Raw genomic sequence first — 19,599 nt, 5'->3', positions numbered from 1 at the left:
ACTACTTACAGTGACAAGATATACTGACTTTACACTGACAGTATAATACTGCATATTAACTTGCCCTCCAAATAGCACAGCTGATAGAAAATAACATTAGAACAAGGCAGCTTCTGAATGTACAAGAAGTCTCACTTTACCTTGACTGTCTGTGTCTGTGCATGTTTGGTTAAAATGTGCTTGTTCTTCACTCAATGAAGTGATGGTTAAGCTTCAGCAGATGTTGGCTCTCATTTTTCATGTACAAGTGGAATCTTGGACTGCGAGTAACTTGGTTTGCGAGTGTTTTGCAAGACGAGCTAAAATTTAAAAAAAATGTGGACTTGATAAACGAGCGAGGTCTTACAATACGAGTAGTCTGTATACGCTTTGTCTGCCGAGCGTCACGTGATGGTTCTTCTCTCTCTTGCTGTGGGATTGTGGGCACTCGTCAGCCGGTGTGCCTCACTGATATAGTCAACATCCGTACGAGCGTATACTGTTTACTACAGCATTGTGATAACGTGTGTGTGCTGTGACGTGTGAGTCCCTGTCTTGCACCCCAAAACATGAAGCAGAGTCTCAATACTTTAGTAACACCATCTTTATTCAGCTTGAAACAGGAACAGCACGGTTATTTATTGTAGCGGCATCTCCCACTCTCCTATACACAGACACAGCAGTCAGGCAGGATCATGCCCAGGTTAGTGGCCAAGTAATACTGTGCCCTGCGCATTAATAATGTTCCTTGTACCTTGTATCACCCATCAAAAGCAGGTGCTTATAGCAGGACTGCAATCTTTTCAGATTCGCTTTTACGGCAAACTGCTACAGTGCTGGGTGCCTGCGGTTGCTTCGGGACGCTCCTCTGCGTGTCGTGGGTGAAATCCCACAAGAGTTTAGAAACTCACTCACACCAGCCATGATTCTTTTCAAAGGTAAAGTGCAGGTCAATTTGTTTTATGTATTTTTACTTTATATTTTGTATTAATCGTTATTATATGAATAGTTTTGGTTTGTGGAACGAATCATCCGAGTTTCAAATATTTCTTATGGGGAAATTCTCTTTGATATACAAGTGCTTTGGATTGCGAGCACATATCCAGAACTAATTATGCTCGCAAACTGAGGTTTCACTTATATTCTTTCTTTCCCTGTCTGCTGTCTGTTAGGAGTTTGTGCCGCTATGCCGCCACAGTTTTTGTGTGGTCATGTGTCTGCATGGCCACATCTGATTTGTGAAACTAAGCCATGTGTTATTGTTGCTACGTCTGATTGGTGAAATTGAGTCTTGTGATTATTGTTGCTACTTCTGATTGGTGAAACAGTCATACAGTAGATCCACTGGCAGCTTCTCTCTGGCAAAAATATAGCGTATCTAATGGAAAAAAAGTAACGATTCGAGTGTTGCCCAATGTAGCGGAGTAAGAGTAGCGTTTCTTCTTCACAAATGTACTGAAGTAAAAGTAAAAAGTATGGTGCAGTAAAACTACTCTTAGAATTACAATTTTTTAAAAAAGTTACACAAGTAAATGTAACAGAGTAAATGTAACTCATTACTACCCACCTCTGATCCTGGTGGATCTCCTCCCAGATCTCTACCAGGGCATCACTGAGCTCCTGGACAGTCTGAGGTGCAACCTGGTGGCGTCGGATGGACTGAAACATAATATCCTAGATTTGTTCTATTGGATTTAGGTTTAGGTCAGGCGAGTGTGGGTGCCAGTCAATGGTATCAATTCTCTAATCCTCAAGGAACTGCCTGCATACTCTTGCCACATGAGGCCAGACATTGTCGTACACCAGGAGGACACACTGCACCAGCATAGGGCCTGACAATGGATCCAAGGACTTCATCCTGATACCTAATGGCAGTCAAGGTGCCGTTGTCTAGCCTGTAGAGGTTTGTACGTCCCTCCATGGATATGCCTACCCAGACCATCACTGACCCACCACCAAACTGGTCATGCTGAACAATGTTACAGGCAGCATGTTCTTCATGGCTTCTCCAGACCATTTCACATCTGTCACATGTGCTCAGGGTGAACCTGCTCTTATCTGTGAAAAGTACAGGGAACCAGTGGTGGACCTGCCAATTCTGGTATTCTATGGCAAATGGCAATCGAGCTCCACGGTGCCGGGCAGTGAGCACAGTGCCCAACAGAGGACGTTGGGCCCTCAGGCCACCCTCATGAAGTCTGTTTGTGATTGTTTGGTCAGAGACATTCATACCAGAGGCCTGCTGGAGGTCATTTTTTAGGGCTATGGCAGCTCTCAGCCTCTTCCTCCTTGCCCAAATAAGCAGATTCTGGTCATTCTGATGGGTTAAGGATGTTCTACGGCCCTGTCCAGCTCTCCTGGAGTAACTGCCTATCTCCTGGAATCTCCTCCATGGCCTTGAGACTGTTCCTGGAGACACAGCAAACCTTCTGGCAATGGCATATGTACTGGAGAAGTTGGACTACCTGTGCAACTTCTGTAGGGTCCAGGTATTGCCTCATGCCACCAGTAGTGACACTGACCGTAGCCAAATGCAAAACTAGTGAAAAAAACAGTCAGAAAAGATGAGGAGGGAAAATTGTCAGTGGCCTCCACCTGTTAAACTATTCCTGTTCAGGGGGTTGTCTCATTTTTGCCCTCTAGTGCACCTGTTGTTAATTTCATTAACACCAAAGCAGCTGAAACTGATTAACAACCCCCTCTGCTACTTAACTGACCACATCAATATCCCAGACATTTCTTTGACTTGATGCTATACTCTGATTACAAAGTGTTCTTTTAATTTTTGTGAGCAGTATATTATCTGCAAATTATTATTTTAAATAACTAATATTATCAATCTAAAGCCTAATGGTGTTTAAACTACTTAATAATACGAGAAAGGTGTAGCTGCCCTAACTGATAAAAATACAGGAAAGTGTTTTAAAATTGGACAGAGGTGTCAGCAGGTGGGAGGGCGCCAGTGGCTTAAGCCCCTGATCTTTCAGTTCTGGATATACATGAACAATTGTGGTAAGGCCCTAATCTTCTTGCCTATTGTGCAGCATTTGTATTCTTGTTCTATCATAAATCAGTTATTTTCCAAGTTCTTACTTGTTTATACTATTTTAATGGATTAATGTGTTTTACCTAACACTAAAAGTTAGATGGGAAACTTTAGTTACTTCATTCCTTTTATAAGTTAATACTGATAATGATTTTATGCTAGTATTGGTAAATTTTGTATCAATGGATAGTATTTTTTCCAATTGCTAATTTCAAAAATGTGATGTTTAAGTAGTTGTTCATGGAGTCCCGTATGAGGCACAATACCTGCATTGTGAGAAAGCATCAGTTACAGCACTACGGCAATGTGGGGCATTTCCCCGAGGGTCATCCAGCTCGTAAGATCCTCATTGTTGGAGACCCGAGTGGCTGGACCAGGCCAAGGGGTCACCCGCGTAACACCTCGCTGCAGCTGTTAGAGGGTCATTTCCGGAGGGTGGGACTAGACGGCGTGTCTGCCTAGGGGGTTGCCAACCAGGATCCCGAGTTGTTTCGTTGTGTAGTGGGTGCGGCAATGCACTGTACCAGTGCATGCTCCCCAACTTGACTTGGTGTTTAAGTAATTAGTCACAGAACCTCCACCACTAACACACATACAACAATGCTGTTTTCACATCACTTCAATTTCAATTTGCTGTGTTTGAATGCTTTTGAGCCATTGCAAGCCTATTTGTGTTCTGTATTTAACTACATTGTAAAGTGCTGTTAAAAAACATATTTAATGTAGTGTACAAACTTTCTATTTTCGCTATTACTTTTGAATATGACTCATTGCTACAAATCTATTTAATAAACACAAACGACTCTTTGATGAAGTAAATACAATTTAAAATTACATTTTCATGAGTTACATTAGTTGCCAAACGCACCTGTCTAACTTGTTTCATGGCTTCTCTTTGGCTGTATGTACGTTATTTGTATTTTATATACTGCAATGTATATTGGTGTGAAAGCTGTATTTTAAACAAGACAAACACAGTAGACCCCCGCAAAATCGCGGTTCAGAGTTCACGGCCTCAGTCATTCGCAGATTTTTCCTTAGAACCTATCTAATAATTATTAGTGGAAACTGCAAATATCTTCCGTAATTTTTATGGCTTTTTTCATGGCAATACTGTACTGTAGAGAGAACAGGAAGCTGTAGAGGAAACGCGGCTTGGGATGGTGAAAGTAGCCAATAGAATTTGAAACTGTGACTCCCAGCAGTCCCTTCAGTGGCTCTGATTGGTCTTCTGCTAAGGGTGCTGGGACTGTTGGGGTCAAAGGATGTCAGCACGGCTTTTACAAATGGGGCTGGTGACCAAAAGCAAAAAAAAAAAAGTTTTTGTAATTTGTTTCTATAAAGTTCCTATTTCTCTGTCTGCCTTCTGTTGGGTTACCTGTACTTATTCGTTTTGTCCTGCATCGTTTCGTGTTTGGCATCTGCATTGTCTACCGTCTGCCTGTGTATATGAGGACTGTAAGTGGATTCATGGCCATCCTGCAAAGAAAGAAATGCTCCTGAACCGTCTTCACCATTTCAGGAACTAGCGGTGGGACTATCTTTACATTACCATTTCTCTCTCCTCCCCCAGACATTCTCTGCTCATGTTGGGGGTTGTGCTCCCCTATGATGTTTGTCTATTCTTTAATAGATAACTAACTGCATACTGAGCTCTTTTACTTCTCAAAGAGACATGTTTGTTTGTTTGAAGTGTTTGAATAAAGTTCCTGTCCCTACAATCTCCTGTGTTTCTGTGCAATTCTGTGACCCAAGTGTGACACACTGCAGCCTCACTGTCTCTGGAATTTAGACAGAGTCAGCGTTTACCTCTGTGTGTTTGCGTGCTGCCAGTTCAAGCGCAGTTGGGTCAGTGATACAGTAATCCCTCCTCGATCGCGGGGGTTGCGTTCCAGATCCCCCCGTGATAGGTGAAAATCTGCAAAGTAGAAACCATATGTTTGTATGGTTATTTTTATATATTTTAAGCCCTTATAAACTCTCCCACACTATTAACATTATTAGAGCCCTCTAGACATGAAATAACACCCTTTAGTCAAAATTTAAACTGTGCTCCATGACAAGACAGAGATGGCAATTCTTTCTCACAATTAAAAGAATGCAAACATATCTTCCTCTTCAAAGGAGCGCTGTCAGGAGCAGAGAATGTCAAAGAAAGAGAGCGCGAGATAAGAAAAGCAAACAATCAAAAAATCAATACGTGCTTATCGCGGCATTTTGTAGAGGAGCGTCTGTATCCTGCAAACAGCCCCTCCCTCCGTCAGGCGCAGAGAATGTCAGAGAGGGTGAGAGACCAAGAAAAGCAAACAATCAAGCACTGCACGGGAAGCATACCATTGAGGAGTTTTAGTTAATATTGAATACATGCTCTGATTGGGCAGCTTCTAAGCCATCCGCCAATAGCGTCCCTTTTATGAAATCAACTGGGCAAACAAGCTAAGGAAGCATGTACCATAAATTAAAAGACCCCTTGTCCACAGAAATCCGCGACCCAGCGAAAAATCCGTAATATATATTTAGATATGCTTACATTTAAAATCCGCAAAAGTTGAAGCGCGATATAGCGAGGGATTACTGTATACTTAATTTCATCCATGACATCAGTTGCACTTTGTACATATTTTTCAAGTAGTTTTTTAAATAGTTTTTACAGTTCATTAGCAGTGTGCAAAATGATCAGTGTTGCAGTAAATGTGATGCTCTTTGCATGGACGAAAAATGTGTTCTATTAAAATTTTACTTTTTCTTTGTGAATTGTGACATTTACTTAAAGTGCAGCAAAAAAGTATTTGGCATCCAGGGATGCATTAACCCCCAAGTATGTGGCAGTTTGAGGGTTAAAGCCCCAAGATGCCGTTGAAACGCCCTGTACCTTCTAAGGCTTCTGGCAATGAAAACGCGGTTCCATGAATTACAGTACATATACTCTAGCAGTAACATCAGTATTTTACATTCTAGCACTGCAGGAAAAATAGCAGTACAGTATACAGGTTTACCTTTACATTCTTTTTTTAGGTAATGTATTAAGCTGAGTTTGAAATTAAATGAAAGTGTTTTGGGGGCATATTTAGGGCTTAAACTATAAAAATAGGCATTTTTCAACTACATCCAAAATTTGTGGTTTTTCACAATTCACGGGTGCTCTACGAACGTAACCCCTGCTAATTTTGGGGGTGTACTCTATATCTTTTTGTGTACCTTATTTCTATTGTCTTAATATCTCCACCATGCTTAATGGGAAAGGATATGAATAGGTTCAGGTATGAGCTGCAATCCGAAAAGAACACATTCCCAGGGAGCATGTGCCCCTGGCCTGATGTATGCGTCCATTTACGTGATTGACTGACATCCCCTGTAGGATTGGTCCTTGTTTATTGTCTGTTTGCTGGGAAAGGCTTCTACTCACCCTGAATTAAAATAAGTGGGATCATTACATTGATTTTTATACAGTGCTTTCCTTTTTACAAAGAGCTTTTATCAGAACAGCAAGAGTTAAGGTAAAGTGTCCTTCTCAGTGTCAACCAGTGGAAATAACAAAAGTTGCAGCTGCACATGATGAATTTCATTGAAAGTTGAATGTGGATTTACAGACTTGATGCTGCTATTTTTTTTTTGTCTACTTAACAATTACATTTGCACATGAGCAGCTCTAGCCATTTAGCAAAAAAAAAAGAAAAAAAAAAACTCTTGGGAAAGTAAATGCTTGGGTTATTAATGAATCACTTAAGTATTCATGGGAAATAAGCAGCATGATAATCCCTCACAAGTGCAGCTATGGAAATGATATGACATACTTACCCATCATTTCTTAAAAAACTCTTAAATGTAATGGGGGCTATAGAGCTAACAGAACAGTGTGTTTGTACTGAATTGACTTTCTTGCTAATATTTTGATGCATGGTGGTATCTGTTGTATCTGAATAGCTCTTATTAAATGATACTAACAAAAATTAAAACCCAGAATAAAGTGCTTTTATGCAGCCAATTTTACATCTCGCTTTGTTTATTAGTTTCTACCTGCCATCCATCTTACCTCTCCAATTTTTTATTCTCCCCATAGCCTCCAAAACCAATTTGAGTTACAGGCAGGTACAAGGAAAGAAAACACCCTAGAGTGCACACCACCCCATGCATAGAGAAACATGCTCACCGGGGCAATTTAGAGACTCCAATCAATCATTTCATTTCTGAATAAATACTGACTGCTGTATTTTTTTCTCAAAGGATTATTGGCCACAGAAGAGAGGAGCTGCATGAAACAGAAGCCTAATCCTACCATAGTAATCACAGTCTGATCAGGCAAGAGAGGACCAGCAGTCCTCATTTTAGAAGGAAAAGAAAAACTCATTTACCCTTGCAGTACTGCAGCACACCAAGGTTATTTATCACTATGCTGAGGTGGGCACAGACACAAGCAGTTGCGCTTATTTTCTAGGGTCTGCAACCTTTCCTATTCCAAATATCAGTGGTGGTGGACACAATCCACCACTTCTAAACCTAAAAGTTAAGAATAAAAATACAACTCCAGTAGATTGTCTTTCCTTTAGTCTGTATGTGATAAATTACTTTTTGTAGTAAAAATAATGGTAAATTACAAATAGATTGAAGGTCCATAAGGTCCGCACAATACTAGTGGAGGTCATTCTCCCTCACCAATACAACTTACAGCTCACTCTAACACACATTTTCCAGGTTCCAGATATAGCAGCCAGACTCTCACTAAGACTACACAATTAAAATGAGATTAAGCACAGTTGCCTTCATTATTTTTATTGCTTGTTCTGAATTAGTTCCATATTTTACAGATTATCACACAGTAAACTTGATTTTTGTACATTACGTATGTTGGTGACTCTTATTTGTATTGCATCTCTTATATATAAAATGTCTACACATGGAAGTGTGTGTGTCTGTCCGGCCTGGAAGTGAAAGGTGGAGTTGGGTAAGTGCTCTGCAACCGAGGAAACTGAAAAATCACTTAGACGCTAATAACACAAGCGAGGCGAGCACGTCAACAAAACAAAACCTCCGAAGAAAGACAAAGTAGCTTAGCCGCTAACATCGGCAAAATGGTATCCCTTTTACTTTTCCTTTCGCCGTTACTAGACAAGCGATGCGAGCACGTCGGCAAAACAAATCCTCCTAGCAGATGGATACCCACAATAGTTCCTTTCAATTACCTGACATCTCTACATTAATTTTTTTTTGACAATTTCAATAGTCAGCACGGGCTTACAAAGCTAGTTCACTTATAATTGTTTTTGCTGAAGCATAGAAAAGTTGTCTTTTCAATGAAACACCATTGAATATTAAAATTAGGAATCACAGATTACAGGTGTGACCTAGCGAATAAGGTGCTGGACAAGAAAGAAGAAAAAGTAATGGTTAATGAATTGTTCAACCAACCTGGGTCCCAATTATTAAAATGCTGAACTTCGCAGTTCCAAGTCACACTGAATCAGCTAAATGATTCTTCAGGTTTATGGATTCAGGATGTCTTGTTATATTGTTCAGGTTCTCAACATTCACACAACTAAGCACTTGCTGCTCATTCCAAATCCACTGGGGCTCTATACACTGAAAAAATAAAGCTGGTAATAGGCTACAGAAAATTTGCAACTATTAATCTTAAGTAAACAAGGAAATACTTTGATGAAAAGTGTCTGTTTGGTCCAGCATGTCTCTACAATTTCTGTTCAGTGAACTGTAGAAAACTTGTTCCAAAAAGTGTTTTATATAAAATCTTGACTTACATACCTGTCACATTGTGAACCCTTATTTTCCCCAGTTTCTTTATTCTTTGTTCAACTTTATTTGCTTCCACTGGACATATTTTAACCACCGTGGACTACCAGAGATGAATTTCTTTAAAAAATACATAAAGCAGGAGTTGTTATCATCTGCCCAACTACTTGGATTTTTAAAAAGTTATGTACTGTTTTCACTTTCAACAACAAAATAGCATAGGTTTAGATATGGGGCAATTGCAAATTACAGTGCGTCTGTGGGATTTTCTCTTATGTATTCATTTTTCTTCTCACATGTGAATGTTAATGTGGGTGTATGAAAATGTCCTACAATGGACTAGCAAACCATTCAAGGTTTGATTCTGTCTCACAAAAGATGATGCCATGAATAATTAATAAAGTCCAAAATTAGGAAGACTTTTGGGTTCAAGTTGGAGCTTATTAGGAGAAGGTCCACAGCAAACAGTAAAGAGTTAGATAAGTGTACTTTGTTTCCTTTTTAAAATTTTAATCTTATTGTTCCTATACAGAAACATATTATGTACTAGGAGAGGACAGTCATGAATGTCGTGGCCTTGAATGCCTACCTTTACTTCATGGTACAGTCAACATCACAGTATCCTGAAGTGAAGGAATTCATAATCTCTCAAAATTCAATATACTGTATTCGTTAAACAATAAATAGAGTCACTGCAACTGAAACTCTGTATTTTGGGTTGTAAAAAAGTGAGCAGTAGTGAAAGCAGATAAGCACTTTGGGAATGAAAACTTGGAGAGCTCTTCACAGGATTAATCAAATTAACAGTATGGATTGAAAAACCCCTTGAGATGGCTGCCAATGCTAAAGTGTAATTTAGAAAACTGGGACACAGCCAGCACATAACTCCTCATTTATTTTAATTTTTTAAGGTGTTTACGACAGAGTGGTAATTCAGGCAAGACACTAACATTAGACACTTCATAAACAAGTGTACAAGCATACAGTGTGATTTTGAGGTAAAGAGCCAAAACCATTGGTTCAAATCCCATTCCATCTCTGTGCAAATATAAAAGGGGTACCTTAACTTAAAAACATGTTACATGAATATGTGAATCTTCAAAAATGATGGTGTATATGCAAAGCTCTTTAGAATAACCTTTTTTTATAAGTACTTACAGTATGTGCATGACAAATTACCATATGTACTTTGCATATACTGTACATTATAGACAGAAATTCCAAATAAGAGGAGTTGTGATAGAAAATTAATGTGAAGGAAGTACTTTGTGAAAGTGCTTACAATGAAGAAATACAATAAGATGGTTGATATTAATTTAATAACACTGTCCAGATCAAAGAGGAATCATATGCCCCCTCCTGAGATAGAATCATGGTCACAAATTGAAAAGTAAATAATGAACAAACTCTGTATCATTTTTTTGCACTGTTTTTGATTTTTATATTTTCAGTGTCATATGTACTGCTGTCTTTTCTCCCCAAACAAACAACTCTGGTCTTTGGCATAGTTCAGGAATGCAGAGATGTGTTCTTGGAGAGCAGCAGCTTTCTCCTTTCTGTTCTGCCATGGACACTATTTTTGTTCAATGTTTTGCATATGGGAGATTTATGAACAAAAATGTTATCCTGAAGCCTTTCGCTGTTACTCTGGGGGTTTTGTTTACATCATTGACTATTCTTCTAGGGAAGATTATCCACAATACTAAATCATGGACTGAGGAATATCTAAACACTTTGAAATTAGGTTGTAACCCTCTACAGCCTTATACAAATCAAGCATTCTTGATTGCAGATCTTCTAAGATTTCTTTTTTTGGCAAGGCAAGCTTCACATCAGAAGATGCTTCTTATGAACTGCAAACTCAAAATGTTTCAGTCTTTTTTAATAAGTCAAAGTAGCTCTAAACCACCACACCTCAAATCTGACATCAATGGATTCCAAGTTTGCTGACTCCAATTAATGTTTATTTAAGTCATTATTCTCACGGTTCTCCTATTTTGAAACTACTAAACTGTGAATATTTGAATAGTACATTCTGAATGTACAAGAACAATACAATAAATTATGAATCATTAGTTAAAACAGATTATTTGTTTATTGCTGCAACTTAGATGAAGATCAGACCATATTTTAAGACAAATTTCTACACAAAGCAGTTATTTCCAAATGGTTCATATACTTTATGGTAATATTATGGGGTATGGAATGAAAAATTTAAAGAAGCTCTTAGACTGAAACAGTATAGTGTGACATTTTGAATAATGGTGCTCTGCCATTATTAGATCTGGCCCACCTTAAAACCGTTCTCAATTCTCCTTTGTCCTGTAAATGTGCCGATAAAAACAAACTGCAAGCAACCGGCTATTCCATCCCCCCACCAACTTAGAACGTGCACAAACTTCTCCCAGCTCATGCCTTGATTGATTATCTGGGAGTGAAGTGGAGTTTTAGAGTGAAAATAATAGATCATTATTTGGAACACATGCATTTCACGTGTGTTTCGTTTCTACAGTAATCCGTGTAAACACATTTTTAAAACAGAAACGTTTTTCATATTGTAGTAGTAAATGACAAAATGTAGGGATAAACTATATAACGTATGAAACCTAAAGTCCAAATACCAAAAAAACAGTTTCACAAAAGGAACAAATATAACAGAACAAGTATGCTTTTATTCAAAAATATAACTGCAGAAAAAAAGCCGCCTTACAATGCCACATTGACACATACTTATTACAACTGCCATAGTAGCGTAATGGTATCAGCTGCTGACTAGTAATCAAAAGGTCATGAGTTCGATCCCGCATGATTCAGTTTTGAGAAGTAAACTGCTCTTATTCTTACTATTTTAAAATAAAAACATACATTTGGTTTCAGTGTGTAACAGCCAGTGTAATTTATGATACTTGTAAAGGTTATTTATTTATTTTTTTTATTCACTTTTTATTCTCTCAGTCATGTTCAAGATCCTTCTCTATCCCTCCCATCTGACACTGCTGTTTTCAAATAAAGACGCTCTGTAACTCTGCAGTGTACTTGTGACTGCATTCTCGTACCAATACTTGCGAACTGCAGTGCCTGCGTGCACTTTTCGTGGCATTACACATCTATTTTATGAGCATTCCCGTGTCGCTCAAACACAGGAACATATGTTGGTGTACAAGTATAACAAAACAAGTGCACTTTTATTCTAGACTATAAGTGAAGAAAAAATAAAGCAAGTTACAGTAGGCGGTTGATACGACAGCTTGCGTGGTGCAGTGCTAAGAATTGCTGACTTCCGATCCGTGCTATATAAAATCATCACATTCAAATATTATCAATTCCCACACACCCTTCCTACATTCACGACATGTGTTCTTGTTGCAATGTACACATCTCTCTGTGCTATGGTTCCTATTACACTGAATAAGTACCTGACACTGTACTTTCTTCCCCATATAAATAACATTCGAGCTATAGCACGTCTTTATGTGAAAACAGCAGTGTCAGATGGAGGGGAGGGGGGTGGGGTTATCGTGAACGCGACTGAGAGAATGGAACCGAATTAAAAAAAAAAAAAAAGCTAACCTTTACAATTATCATGCATTTACACTGGCGCTTACAGACTGACTGAAATCAAATGTATGTTTTTATTCTAAAATAGTTAAAAATAAATAACCTTCGCCGTTCTGCCTGCCTGAACTCCCTGTCTATCTATATAGTAATAACAATAATTTTATTATTATATAGGAGCTTCCCTGTCTGCCTATCATATAGTGCCTTTCCTTCCTACCTACCTATCTATATATCTATCCCCTTAGCTGTTTTTTATATATCTATTATACAGTGCCTTCCCTGTTTATTTATATATCTAGTGCCTTCTCTGTCTGTCTGATTGCATATAGCGCTGAACTTACTGCTCTGTACTATTCTGTCCTCTGCGTGTCCTGGAGTACAAAAGAAACACCACCATACAGCAACATGTGCGAACTGGCAAGATCAGGGAAAAAAACACGCGGTCACTGATTACAAACCGCAAGATGAATGAAAGAGACAATATATGTAAAAACATCATCACACTAATGCAATATTATTTGAAAACGAACAAGCGTCAGATCAGGCGCATATTCAAACCCGATCTGACGCTTGTTCGTTTGTTTTCAGATAATATTACATGTACTGTGCGTTGAAACTGCTGCACTGAATAAGCTGACGCCTTCTGTAACAGCGTCAGCGTGTATTCAAACCTGATCTGACGTTGTTCGTTTTCAAATAATAGTGCATGTACTGTACTATTTTAGAATAAAAACATACATTTGATTTCAGTCAGTCTGTAAGAGCCAGAGTAAATGCATGATAATTGTAAAGGTTAGCTTTCTTTTTTTTTTAATTCAGTTCCATTCTCTCAGTCGCTTTCACGATCCCCCCAATATAGCATGGATCGGAAATCACCAGTTCTTAGCATTGCACCACGCAAGCTGTTGCATCAACCACCTACTGTAACTTGCTTTATTTTTTCTTCACTTATAGTCTAGAATAAAAGTGCACTTGTTTTGTTATACTTGTTCACCAACATATGTTCCTGTGTTTGAGCGACACGGGCATGCTCATAAAATAGACATGTAATGCCACGAAAAGTGCACGCAGGCACTGCAGTTCGCAAGCATTGATACGAGAATGCAGTCACAAGTACGCTGCAGAGCTACAGCGCATCTTCATGTGAAAACAGCAGTGTCAGATTTTAGGTAGGGAAGGATCTTGAACAAGACTGAGAGAATGAAAAGTGAAAAAAAAAATAAATAACCTTTACAAGTATCATAAATTACACTGGCTGTTACACACTGAAACCAAATGTATGTTTTATTTTAAAATAGTAAGAATAAGAGCAGTTTACTTCTCAAAACTGAATCGTGCGAGATTGAACTCATGACCTTTTGATTACTAGTCAGGAGCTGATACCATTACGCTACCATGGCAGTTGTAATAAGTATGTGTCAATGTGGCATGCTAAGGCGGCTTTTTTTCTGCACTTATATTTTTGAATAAAAGCATACTTGTTCTGTTATATTTGTATCTTTTGTGAAACTGTTTCTTTGATATTTGGACTTCAGGCTTCATACATTATATAGTTTATGACTACATTTTGTCATTTACTACTACAATATGAAAAACGTTTCTGTTTTAAAAATGTGTTTACACGGATTACTGTAGAAACGGAACACACGTGAAATGCGTGTATTCAAAATAATGATCTATTATTTCCACTCTAAAACTCCACTTCACTCCCAGATAATCAATCAAGGCATGAGCTGGGAGAAGTTTGTGCACGTTCTAAGTTGGTGGGGGGATGGAACAGCAGGCTACTTGCAACTTTTCTTTATCAGCAAATTTAGATTAACAAAAGATGCTGGCGGAGAGATGAGAACGGTTTTAAGAAGCGATTTAAGGTGGGACGGATCTACGAGTGTTTTCGTAGGCTCTGGTAATTCTAGTGTTAATGTTCCAAAAGTACTGGCTACAAGTAGTACAGTGCGAGTAGAAATGATGATAAGATGAAAAATAAATAGAACAAAATCAGTTTAGTAGAGCTTCTTGAGCTTAGCGACATACATTGGTCCCCAGGGTCTGGAATTCTCTGGAATAATCAAGTGTCCAATGTGAAGGCCAGGTGCATAGCAGAAGTGCACTGACATGGAAGCAGTGAGGCTGTTGAGATCTATAAGCTCGATGTTGTCACAATTGGATAGCACTGTTGCTACAACATTTTCATTCTCAGCCCTTGAAAGTGTACATGTTGAGTAAACTACTGTTCCGCCAGGGCGCACTGAGTTGATGGCTGACCTGGAAATGCAAAATACAAAAATTTGTTATGTTTTAGATTAACAAGAGTAAGATTTAATTCTTCTATGTCCTGAAATGTCACAAATTATTATTAAATACGCTATATTTAGCAATCATAACTGGACATTGGAACAAAGAGTGAGTCACCGAAATTGACTAAGATAGATACATTAACAATACTCAAACTTTATGTTACTTATGTCTCATGAATGTTCATAAGCAGCCATCAGTAAAATTCACTGCTATCTCTATTCCAGTTTGGACACCTGGTATAATTAGAGATGTTTTATGCAGATGAAAGAAAACAGCTGGATGCATACATAAGCAGAGCAGGAACAGCTCAACCTCTCAAACACATAGTCTACTTTAAAATTTAAAATGTTATGTAAAAGCTTGTCTAAAATCTCCATCTCCGATTAGTTCCAAGTTAAGAAAGGAGCTGACAACCACTTTCTGAGACTGTGAATGTGAGCTGTGATATGAATTAATGACTTAAAGTATATGAGAAAGTTTTAAACATAGGTCACTTCTTCATATACAGTACAGCTAGAAATTTGTTAATTTTTTTCATACCTGTTCTTCTGCTTCAGATGGTATATGTTACCAGCCATACACTTAGGTGTCCAAAGGTACAGTATACATGCAGATCACTTGTTATATTAGATTAGATACATTTTATTAACCCCATGGGGAAATTTAGATGCAAGTGGCAGCAGAAACATAAAAACAAGGATACAGACTCAAAGGACAGATAATATAGTCAATCAATGTTAATTGATAAATACATAAATAAAAATAAACTTAACAAGTACATTGGGGTGGAAGTATTGAATTGTCTGATTGCAGTGGGCAAAAAAAGACCTCCAGAATTTGAGATATCCACACATTCCAAAGGCAAAAGACCTAAAGCAGAAGGTGGCATGGCACTGCCCAACTTTCAGTTTTATTACTGGGCAGCCAATATACAAGCTATAAAGTCCTGGAAATTGACACACATTGATGAATATACACAAGCCTGGTCTGTAGCAGAAGTAAAATCTTGCTGTACTTCTCTATATGCCCTGCTTTGTTCCCCAGTAAATACTAATTATAATCAATATACTATTAAGCCAATTGTCCATCAATCACTCAGAGTATGGAACCAATGCAGGATGCACTTTAATGCAGAGAAGCTTTTATCTGTTGCACCTCTACATGATAAGCACTTTTTTCACCCTCTCAAACCTACACAGCACTTAACCTTAGGAAAATTCCAGGTATTAAAACAATTAGAGAACTGTATATAGATAATGTTTCTGTATCTTATGAACAATTACGCTTCAAATTTAACTTTACAGCATGACAATTTTTCCACTACTTTCAAATCATAAATTTTGCAAAAAAGATTCTATCCAATTTTCCACACCTCTCACCCATTTCTATTCCAGAAGAAATACTGATCGATCTTGAAGATTCAGACAGCATCCTAATAATATATAAAAACTAGGGGGCTCTGCCCCCTGCTCAATTCGCACGCCAACCCCCCTACACACTAGTCATTTCCTGGATCTGCCGATTGTGATGAATCATGCTGTGCTTTTGGATAAACACAAATATCAACTCTGTCTTTGATATCTCCATCTTTCGAATCTATTATTGCTGACAATTCAACACGTTAATTTATTATACAGTATATGCGATTGTGATCTTTTGGATTCATATAAAAATCCAAGAAAACTTCTTTGTCCATGTTTTTCAGATAGATTTTGTGTATAGTTCGATACTTTTGAACATATGGATTTGTATCCATTTTTGGCTGCAGAATTTATAATACATCCAATCGTTTAACTCTTTCGATTCTATGATGCATTGCTTCACCGTGATCATAAATATAAACCTGACCGAACTGTGGTTTCTTTGAAATTAAACTTGAAGTAGCTCTGTCATACCACCTATGTCCATATATTCGATCTCTGTTGGCAGTTCCGTTATTTCACTGAGTAATAATTTCCATTTTTTGGTGCTGTGATCTTTACTATCAGTTTTTTTGAGACTTTCGAATTTTAGTACTTTCATAATCTCTAACCTGCTATGCATGTGTATCGTACCAACGTTTTTGAACCTCTTTACGACATTCTACTTTGTCTTCTACTCTTTGTCTTTTATTTCTGCCCCTGCTTGGACCTGTTAGGTTTTCAATGCATCTCTTGGCACAAAGTCTCGTCTTGTGGGACGTGAAATTATCTCTCTGAAAAAGTCTTGTCTCGTCCTAAGATTTTCTTATATAATAGAGAGACATCTTAAAGTCTCTCCCTTTTCAAGATTCTAGAGTTCATTGGGGAAGGGACCTTTCATTTAATATCTCAGAGAAGGAGTGGAAAGCAGCCCATGCATAGAATACACTCTAGCTCCATTTGTGCAAAGCATTCAAATATTCAACTTAAAATATTTAATTAATCTTGCTTGTCCAAAATGTATCCAGGTCAAGATCGAACCTGTGAATGTTGCAATCCAGCTCCAGCCTCACTGGGCCACATGTTTTGGGAGTGAACCAAATTAACATAATTTTGGACAAAAATCTATGAATGCCTTTTAGACAGCCTTGGTGTCACTATTACTCCAAACCCATTAACAGCTGTGTAGGGTGTACTTTCAGATGTAGTGGTAATGTGAGGTCCGCGGCTCATTGCCTTTTAAATAAATAATTGCCAAACTCGCAGCTTAAGGAGGGGGCATGGTAGTGTGTCTGGTGTGGTTACCGGGCGTTTCCTTACTTAAGTGCACAGGTGAGTAATTGTCCATGTCTGTAATTGAGGCCAGGAGCTGTTAATCAGCACACCTGTGCCACATCCCCACATATAAAAGGAGAAGTGCGAGTGCAAGATGGGAAAAAAATGGAACGAAAAGGTTGAAAGGTTAAAAGGTGGCTGAAGAGCAGTCTCAGGTAGGATGATGTGGCCACCTAGAGTGGAAAGGCAGCACGAACAGGGGCCCTGCGAAGGAGCATTGGTTGTGGCGTTCTAGGGGCTAGTTTACCCCACTGAACAGTGGTGTGGTGTGGGGTCAGCATGGCGGATGACCTCCCCAGGGATCCAAGGTATGACAGTGGGTGCATGCAGGATGACGGGAGGAGTGCCGATCTTGGACGGTCTGGCTAAGCTGCGAGTAGGCAGCCAAGACGGGGGTCGAGGGATGAAGATCTTGGCTGCTGAGTCTCTGCCGGCTGTGAGAATTATGGGTGAGCCGGGGAGACGAAGAAGGAGGTGGGCTGGGGTCATCACTGATTGAAAAGAACATTAAGGAGCCAGTGACTACATTTTTAACCTCTGCTTTTTTGAGCACTACACCATGAACACGGTTTTTTGTTTTGTTTTGATTATTTTTAATAAAAGCATGGAACACTTTTTACACCATCCCCTTGCTCCTTGTGTCATTTGTCCCCATCGGTTAGCTCATTTGGTCTTAACTATCGACGGTGTTGAGAGGTTCAAGAGGGCCCTAAAATGTGTAGAGGGAGCCTATAAATGACCCGCATCATCTCAAATGGGCTTAAAGTGGAGAAAGACAACTTGTTTTTAATTGCCGAAACCACACTACTGGAAGAATCATAACCCACCTCTGTTAAGTCAGTGGGTAACTTATGTTATATACTATTGGTAAATAATCAAATTTTTGTTTAGAGGATCTGTTCAAAATGTTTTAGACAAGATCTAATTAATACAATTTTAGAATAAGCATTTATATTGGGGAAAAGGACATTCTCTGTTCTTCGTTGTTCTTTTTTTTTATTTTTGCCCATGCTGTTGGCTCTCCTCTTTTTCTCTCCAGTGGAGGTTGAAATCTGATTTGTTAAGTTTGACTTGATTGTATGAAATATTAATTTCCTCCAATAAAATTAAAAATACCCCGAGATGTGCTTTTGTGGCACACCATTATGGAACGAGCCTTTCGGTAAAAGTGCTCCTAATTAGCACTTCCTAAAGGGTATGGAGGGTATTGTTCATAATAGCATCAAATTTTGACATCAATATCTTTTCCACAACAGGTTCCAGTGTGTCCAGGGTTTGCCCTGTGATGGAGCAGGCTTTCCGGATAAGTTTATTCAGGAATTTGCCTCTTTTGAGATCAGGTTGTTACCCAGGAGACCACAGCAGTGAACAACACATTAGTTACTATGGACTTGTAAAACAAACATCCTGCTGCACTTATCAAAAGACTTGAGTCTCCTTAGCAAGTAGAGCTTGCTCTGGCCCTTCTTGTATAGTTCCACTGTGTTGTCAGACCAGTCCAGTTTGTTGTTCATGTGAACCCATGGGTATTTGTAATGCTATACCACTTTCACGTCCTCCATTTTTAATATCGACTGGTCTCGGGTCTTCTTGGCACACCAGAATTCCACCACCAGCTCTTTTGTCTTGCTGATGTTGATTTTTTGGTTGTTGTCCCTGCACCACAAGACAAAGTTCTCCATAGTTCTTACAGTTTTCTCTTCACTTGGTTAGTAGACACACACTGTTCAGGGGTTGGAGTGGGGCTGGAGACTACAATTGTGATGTCACTGTAGAGGAAAGTTGTGCAGGGTACAGATGACAGTTAGGATTTTGGAACTTCCTCAACTTGCACACAGAGGCTAGCAGTGTTGGTGGTGGGGGGCCTGTATTTACAACAATGAGTCACACCTGCTGAAGAACTGGTTCAGTTCATTAGCACTGTTATTGTTCCCTTCCTCTACTTGTTCAACAGCATGATTAAAGTGAGTGATAGTTCTCATCCTGTTCTACACTTCCTTCATGTTGTTTTTTGTAACTTGTACTCAGGTTTGTCTCTGTATTGGGCTTTCTACTTACAGAGCTACTTCTTCAGTTCTGACTGCACCTGCTTGATTTCATCCTTATCTCTAGATCTGAAGCCTTTCTTCTTCATATTCAATGGGGCTTTCAAGTCTTTTGTGATCCATGGCTTGTTGTTGTATCCACACAGTCAGCATCCTTCAGGGCATCCTTCAGAGTCTCCTCAGTCTCCATGGT

The 19,599-nt window shown here is 38.8% G+C and overlaps 1 protein-coding gene across 3 annotated transcripts in view; it reads right to left on the bottom strand.

Annotated features, from left to right (window-relative positions):
• nsun3 (NOP2/Sun RNA methyltransferase 3) overlaps nt 1-19,599 on the bottom strand; it is a 143,293-nt gene that overhangs the window by 36,995 nt on the left and 86,699 nt on the right. For 2 of the 3 annotated variants that reach the window (XM_039744988.1, XM_039744986.1), the window contains exon 6: nt 14,179-14,593. The exons of the other annotated variant lie outside the window; for it this stretch is intronic. In XM_039744988.1, coding sequence (XP_039600922.1) covers nt 14,332-14,593 — 262 coding nt within the window. In that variant the 3' untranslated portion in view covers nt 14,179-14,331. Of the gene's footprint in view, nt 1-14,178; nt 14,594-19,599 lie in introns of those variants that run through there. 3 annotated transcript variants of the gene reach the window in all.

Source organism: Polypterus senegalus, chromosome 2 (genome assembly GCF_016835505.1).
Source record: "Polypterus senegalus isolate Bchr_013 chromosome 2, ASM1683550v1, whole genome shotgun sequence".
Taxonomy (NCBI): domain Eukaryota; kingdom Metazoa; phylum Chordata; class Cladistia; order Polypteriformes; family Polypteridae; genus Polypterus; species Polypterus senegalus.
This window is presented reverse-complemented; position numbering and strand designations above follow the sequence as displayed.